This window comes from Diabrotica undecimpunctata, chromosome 6, assembly GCF_040954645.1.
Source record: "Diabrotica undecimpunctata isolate CICGRU chromosome 6, icDiaUnde3, whole genome shotgun sequence".
Lineage (NCBI taxonomy): Eukaryota > Metazoa > Arthropoda > Insecta > Coleoptera > Chrysomelidae > Diabrotica > Diabrotica undecimpunctata.
In genome coordinates, this window is record NC_092808.1 from 139,149,036 (window position 1) to 139,156,971 (window position 7,936).

Sequence of the window (7,936 nt, forward strand, 5' to 3'; positions counted from 1 at the left end):
GTCGGCAAAACTTAAGGTGTATAGGTATTCGTCTCTTACTGGTATGCCCATTCCTTCGCACTTTCTCCTCCATGGTTTGAGTGTCTTTTCCAAGAATATTTTAAACAGAGTAGGGGACGTAGCACAGCCTTGTAGAAGTCCTTTTGTCGTCTTAAATGGATTGTAGGCTTTATTTCCACATTTAATAGCTACTTTGTTTTCTTTGTATAGTGCTTTAACTGCTTTTATTAGTGTTTGTCGGATTCCGAGATCATTCATTGCTTCCCATAATTTAACTCTAGGTATTGAGTCATATGCTTTCTTTAGATCAACAAAGGCCAGATGGACCGGTCTACCTTTTGCCATTTTCTTCTCTATCAGTTGTTCTAATGTGTACGTATGATCTAGGCATGATTTTCCTACTGTGAACCCTGCTTGGTCTTCTCCAATTTTTCCTATTATTTCAGTTTCTAGTTTTTCCTTAATAATTTTCCCGTAAAGTCTACCTACCGACGATATTATACTAATTCCTCTATAGTTTTCACATTTTTTCCTGTTTAATTTCTTATGTATGGATGTGATGTATGCTTGTGTCCATTCCGCAGGTATTTCTTCTCCATTTAGTCCTCTTTCGAACATTCTATGTAGCATGCGGAATAACTTTTCCGTTCCGTTTTTAATTAGTTCGTTTGGTATTCCTCCGGGTCCTTTGGCTTTTTTGTTCTTCAATGTCTTGATTGCTCTCTTAACTTCTGCCAGGCTTATTTCTATCTAGTCGTATGCCCCATTTCCTGCATGTTCTATATTCTCTTCCTGAAATTGGGGACGGTTTTCTGTAAGTAGTTCTACGTAGTATTCTTGCCACTCATTTTCACTAATTTTGCCGATCTGGGTTTTCTCTGTCTTATTTCGTTGAAGTGCTTTTAATATTTGCCATGATTCTGAATTTCTCGTTCCTCCGATATGTCGTTCTATCTCTGTGCATGCTTGTTCCCATCGTTCGTTCTTTTCATTTGTTACTCTTTTCTTTACCTCTCTGTTTTTCGCTCTATATAGGTCTAAGTCTTCCTGTTTTTTGGTGTTTAGGTATTTTATGTGTAGTTTTTTCTTTTCTTTTATGCATTTCAATGTGTCTTCCCTTAATTTGATATTCTGATGGGTGTTCCTTTGGTCGTCTTCTCCAAGAACTTCTAAGGCCGTTGAAATCAGGCAGGTTTTTATGTGTTCATGCATTTCTTCTAACGTGTCATATCTGAGTTCTTCTAGTTTTTGGTCTAGTCTTCTTTTGTATAAACCTTTTATTGATTCTTCCTGCAATAGATGTAATTTGGGCCTCTTTTCGTTTATTGTCGTTCCCGTTGTAACAATCGATGTATGTTTTTGTTTTGTCCAGATATAGGGGAATTCCATCCATGCCACCACAAGTTTGTGATCTGTTCCACACTCTGCCCCTCTTTTCACTCTGGTGTCTTTCACTTTGATGGAGCTTTTGTGGTTCATGATAATGTAGTCAATAATGGATCTTAGTTTTCTTGTCTCTTGAGTCCATGTGTACTTAATAATTTTCCTAAGTCTCTTAATTTTACATAAGCATCATTTAAATTACTTACAGTTGTAGTAAGTTCTAGTTATAGGTATATGGGTATGTATAGGTACTGAATTGGTATTGAAACTACCTATTCAGTCATAATAATTTTGTTTGTGTTAAGGCTCAATTTGATGAATAATTTATATAAATACTAAAATTGTAGCTTCTCATTTAATTAATAAATATTTAACAACCAGTTCTTATAGTAAGTGTTCAAAATGTGCTCCAGCTACTTCCTGACAGTAATGCATCCTATTTATAACCTCTTGTCGTACTCGTTCAAATGTGTCGGGGGAAATTGCCCTACATTCCTCAACAATTCGTTGTTTCAAAATGTCAATATTGTCGGATAATGTAGCGTAAACTTTAGATTTCAAATATCCCCACAGAAAAAAGTCTAATGGTGTGAGGTCTGGTGACCGAGCTGGCCATTCTATCATACCTCGTCGTCCAATCCATCTACCACGATATTCCTCATCTAGATAACATCTTACTGCACCATAATGTCGTGCAGGAGCACAATCTTATTGAAACGTTATTTCCAATTTGCCGAATTAATCCGGATTATCCTTCAGAATTTCAATTATTAACGGTTCAATTGCATTTTGTAACATCTCCAGATAAACTTCACCGGTTAAGTTAGTATTGAGAAAAACTGGCCCAACTATGTGGTTTCCTAAAATACCTCCCCCAACATACTTTTCTTTGGAAATTGAGTATGTGTTTCACGAAAGACCTGAGGATTTGTGTCTCTCCAATATCTCACATTGTGTGTGTTAACATTTTCATTGAGAGAAAAAGAATTCTAGTCTTCGTTCGGAGCCATCATCTAAAAGTTGGTGCACAATTTTTAATTTGTATGGATGAAATTTGTTTTCAGACAACACTCGGTGTAGGTACCGTCTTTTGACTGATTCCATGGATAGATGCAACTTAGGCTTAGGCAGTAAAAGAAGTAAGGTTCACTACCATTTCTGAAATTATGTCAATTTCTTTGTCATCACTAATTGTTGGTCGACCAGATCGTTTGACATCTTGAATACTACATGTTTGTTTAAACTTCCGAAGAAGCTTCCTCAAATAAGCTCTCAATGTAGGGAGATCAGGGTACTTCTCATTAAAAATAGTTTCCGCTGCATGTAAATCATTTTCACATTCACCAATTATTAACACAGCTGCTACTTTGTCGGCTACAGTACGTACCATTTTGCCTTTGTAAAAATTTAAACGTCTCGTTAAACAATAACTAAACTAAATATTAATTAAAAACTAATTGAATTGAATTTACTAAACTAAGCAGAAACAGAAACTAAATATTCAGGTATAAACTCTTTTGCAAACTAAAAACAACTAAAGAATTGACAAACGTCAACTTTTTGACAAAACAAAGGCGGATGTTAGAATTTTTATTAATTAAATGCCAAAATAGAATTTTAGTATTTATTTAATTTATTCGTCAAAATCATCTTAAATCGAAACAAAATTAGTATAAGTAAATAGGTATATCAAAATAATTGTAGTTTCGCATTTAATTAATAAATATTCTAACGTTCGCTCCTGGTTAATTGTCAAAAAAGTTGACATTGACGTAAAATCAATTAGACAATAATTGCAAAACGTCAATACTTTTTGTAGTGTTTACTAACATAACCTATTAATTATTAATGAATTTTTTTTAAAATTATTTGGCACAAGTAAGTGGCTTCGAGTTGGTTTGGAGCCAGACTTTTTCGGGGTCACCACCAAATTGAGCTGGCGTATCACCATGACGTGGAAGCCACAGAAACAAAAGAAGGAGCAGAACTTTTTGAAAAGCATCCAGAGGCGGACATTTTAATAATCATTAATTAAATGCGAAACTACAATTTTATTATTTATTTAATTTATTCATCAAAATCATCTTAAACTCAAATAAAATTAGTATGGTTGAATAGGTATTTTCAATACCTTTCAAACGAGGTATCACTTGCCATAAGGTCCTATTTAAAATTATCTGTCACAGTGGCGGTGTAACATCATCTGTCACTATTACATCACTTGTTATGATTAGTTAAGAAGCCTACCTCGTTTTAAATTTCACTATTATAAGTAAAACCGTTCAAAAGATACGAGGGGGGAAAGGACTTTTGACTAGCACTGTATATGTTGAATGTTAATTATTTTATTGTTTATTTAATTAATCTACTTTTCCTAAAAATGAAATGTAGGTATACAAAAGTATTAAAATATTAAGTAAAAACAAGGATTTAATATTTATTAAGTTAATATAATTTTTTATTACTTAGGTACTGGCATTCGTATGCTGCTCTTGCTATTTCCACTGCAGTTAACAATTATCCAGAAAAGTACCAGTTTCCACCAAAGGGTGATAAAGTGTTCAATTGGCCAGAGGACTTACTTAAACCAGATATTGTTTTACTACTAAGTGTAGATGAAGATATCCGACAGCAGAGATTGAACAAACGAAGAAAAGCAACTGGAGGTATAGAGAAACCAGATAGTTTTACCAAGTTTTTGAAAAAATGTCCTCTCTTCCTCTCACAGTAAGTAATATTTTGTTAATATTATTTAATTGTATAGTGTCTTTTTTTTCATCGTATTTAGGCCTTACGGCCTGTTGTTTCTGGTCTTATTTAGCAGTCTTTGCCAGCTATTTTTCCATTTTAAGGGGGTCTGTCTTGTGATCTTTTACCTTCTGGTTTTCCATTTGTTCTTTCCCATTCTTCCCATTCTGTTAATGTGTCGGTTCCATTCTCGTCTTCTTAAAGGCGCGTTTTCACGGGTCGATCTAGGTTGAACGATTTAGATCGTTCGAGCATAATTCGAACTGTGTGGAAAGCAAAAAGGTTTACACGACAGGCGACGAATGTTAAATTAATTGTGGTACAAAATGGCGTCACGTGAAATGATTAATGTAGGTGTGCAATTAATTTGTTGTGCAATTTTGGAAGAAATCGCTTAATCAAACAAAAAGAAAAAAAAAACGAACGTGGTGGACCCGACCGTGGATTGTGAGACGAAATACACATGGTGCATCACAAATCCTGCTTCAAATGGTTGTGGAAGATCCAGAGGCTTATAGAAATCATTTAAGAATGGATAATGCTCATTTTAGAGAACTTTTAGAAAAAAACTGCTAAGACAAGTCAAAAAACGATACAAATATGCGTGAAGCATTACCAGCAGGGCTGAAATTGCAAATAGTTCGTCGATTTCTAGCCACTGGAGACAGCTGTGTGTAAATGATTTATTAAGAACAAGTACAACAAAATGAATGTTTTTAAAAATAAAAAGCCAAATTAGAACCGGTACATATAAGTCATCAGGTCCAGAGCCACTCTTTAGTGATTTCAATACTTTGCTCAATTCACGATTGTATGTTGTTCTAATATATTTTATTTTAGTTTTCAAGTCATTTTCAGACATATTGAGTTTATTCATATGTTGTAGAATTGCTTGCAATGCCTCTCGCCTCGCTTGTAGATTGCGATAAAGCTCGGTTTGTGGATTCCATAATACATTATAGTTTTGATAAGCATCCAAAAATCTTGCCATGTCTGCATCTGATCATTTTTCAGTCATTTTTTCCGAAAATTACAGCTTTTCGTACTAAAAACAACAACTTTATACACGCTAGAAGTACTCTATGTGTTTACACATTCGATTCCAGTAGTTCGACATCGATTCGGCGGCAATCGCCCGTCAAAAGTAGACAGTCTTTCTACTTCCGTCGAATCGACTCACTCCGCCGAACGGCCAAGTCGATTTAAGGTTTACATATTCAATTTGCTTTCGATTTTATAATCGTCCTAAATCGTTCAATCCAGATCGACCCGTGAAAACGCGCCTTTAGTGTAGTAAGCAAAATTGCCATTAACGTCAATTGGTGATTTGAGATAATAGATCAAAAGGTTAAGAAAAGTAAGTATATAAAACTATGCAATAGTTGCTATGCTCTGATTTTTGCAACTATTTATTGTATCGTATTTGATCCATAAGCTCAATCGTATTTGACGTAAAAATAAACGTCCTAGAGCTTTTGTCGTATCTCGGATTTCAATCGCCACATACGAAAGCGTTATTGTAATCTATAAAACAGACGTACATATCTTGGTTCACATCCAAGCATCTCTGGATTAGTACGTGGAATAAATAGAGAGCTTCTCTGGTACCTACGCCTCTACAGAATCCAAATTGGGTTTCTTCAATATCCATATCAAGTGTTTGGTAAATGCGTTTATGGATGATCTTTAAAAACAGTTTAAGTGTATGAGACATCAGGTTTAAGGTGTGGTGGTCGGTGCATTCTCTGGCATTTTTCTTTTTTGGGAGGCAAATAAATGCTGAGGTCAACCATTCATTGGGTATGTCACCCGACTAATAAATTTCATTAAAGAGCCTTAAGAGGACATCCATGTACTCATTTTCTATTATTTTAAGGATATCAATAGGCAGTTCATCTATTTCCGGGCTTTTTCCGTTTCTGGTGTTCTTTAGTGCATACAATATTTCTTCCTTTGTAATTTCTATACTTGTTTCTCTGTCCTCGAAAGATATGTCTTGTAGGATTTTTCTCTAAAATCGTCGAGGAGTTCTTCCATATATTATTTCCATTGTTTTAGCTTTTCGTCAATCGTTATCATAGTATTTCCATTTTTATCTAAAGGAGTTCTTTGGGGTTTTTTATTACGTTTAAGCTTAAGCGTTACATTAGCAAATAGTGGGTTATGGTCTGATGTCACATATGCTCCTGGATATGTTTTAACTGATTTTATGGTGTTACGACATCTCTCTTTAATCATTATATAATCGATTTGGTTTCTTACCACTTTTTCCGGTTTATCTGCTGTTGAGCGCCATGTATATAACCGTCTCATAGGTAATTTAAAGAACGTGTTTGTGATTATTAGACTTTGTTCCTGGCAGAATTGTGTAAGACGATCTCCTCTATCGTTTAGTTTCCCTAGTTCTTGATCTCCCATTATTGTTCCAGCTCTTCCCTTGCCGACTTTTGCATTGAAATCGCCCATAACTACCGTGATTTCCCTGTTATTCATTATATATTTTCAATGCATCTTCAATTTGTTGGTAGAATGTTTCTACTTCATCTTCTGTTGCATCTGTCGACGTCGCTGGCGCATATACTTGGATCAAATTTAGTTTTGTCTGTGATGTCCATATTTGTAGTAGCATCACTCTTTCTAAGATTGGGACAAAACCCTCTATTGACTTGTTGAGCTCTGTATCGACAATAATTGCTACTCCACGTCTATGCTGGTTGTCAATGTTTCCCGAGTAATATAAGGTACCGGTTTCTGTCGAAAGGTATCCTGAGAAAAAAATACTTGTACATATAAATACATTGAAAACAATCAAGTGTACAGAAAAACTACAACAGGCCTATTTTTTTCAAAATCCAAAAAAACTAAAATCTCATGGAAATATTTTTCCGGACGAATCCGGGCTTTTCGCCTTGTCTATTCGACATTTTTGATGCATGTATTAACTAAATTACGAGTGGTTTTTAACAGAGGGTTTCTGTTTAAAAAAAAACAAAAAAAAAAGTATTTTGTGATTCGTCCAGATAAAACCAAATAGGCAGTTTTTTTGTTAGTACTAAAAGTTTCTCATCGCCCGTTTCCATATATTCTACAACTGCCTTATTATTGTTTCATATTTTTAAACTATGTTTTGTTTCAGCATGCTTACCGCCTACAAAAGGATGCATAATCCAGGAGTTGTTGTGATAGACGGAAACCCAACGGTTGAAGAAGTTTTAAACAGTATTTATTTAACAGTTAAGCCGCTAATTAAGAAAAGTCAGGCATAAATAAATTATTTTTATTGTTTAAATATTTAAAAACCAACAACTTGTGTTCTTCAACATAACCATCTTATTTAATAAAAAAAATAGGAATAACTTTAAAATTAAAATAGTTTTAGCTATGGTAAGCTTTAATTAAAGATAAAGAAATTTGGACGAAGATCTAACACGGATAGGTGATTTAATATTTAAATAAATAAAGTTTTCTTTGTATTTGTTTTTGACTATGTAGAAGTAATTCATAGGCAAATTTTTATTTATTATACTTTTATGTATGTTGTTATTTGTTTTCAAAAAATAAACATAGTTTTGTATAATATTGCTTTATTACTAGGCGAAAGCCTACACCCATTAGTCAATACTCAGGACGGACTCATTTGAACTGCGAAGAGATGATTTGAGAGATACTTCAAGAAGACAGAAAAGGCAAATAAAACGGGTGTGGCAGTCCAGTGGGACTGCCGGTAGAAGTTATACTTCTATACACGCGTTCGCCGTTAAAAATTTATATAGGAGTCAATCTGCACAATCATCATATATGTAAT

At 34.3% G+C, this 7,936-nt stretch overlaps 1 protein-coding gene across 1 annotated transcript in view; it reads left to right on the plus strand.

Moving 5' to 3' along the window:
• The window catches only part of LOC140443980 (UMP-CMP kinase 2, mitochondrial-like), a 28,916-nt gene extending 21,208 nt beyond the window's left edge, over nucleotides 1–7,708 (plus strand). Inside the window, exons 5-6 of the mRNA XM_072535530.1 lie at nucleotides 3,853–4,110; nucleotides 7,268–7,708. Coding sequence (XP_072391631.1) covers nucleotides 3,853–4,110; nucleotides 7,268–7,397 — 388 coding nt within the window. The 3' untranslated portion in view covers nucleotides 7,398–7,708. The remainder of the gene's footprint in view (nucleotides 1–3,852; nucleotides 4,111–7,267) is intronic.
• The last annotated feature ends 228 nt before the right edge of the window (nucleotides 7,709–7,936 follow it).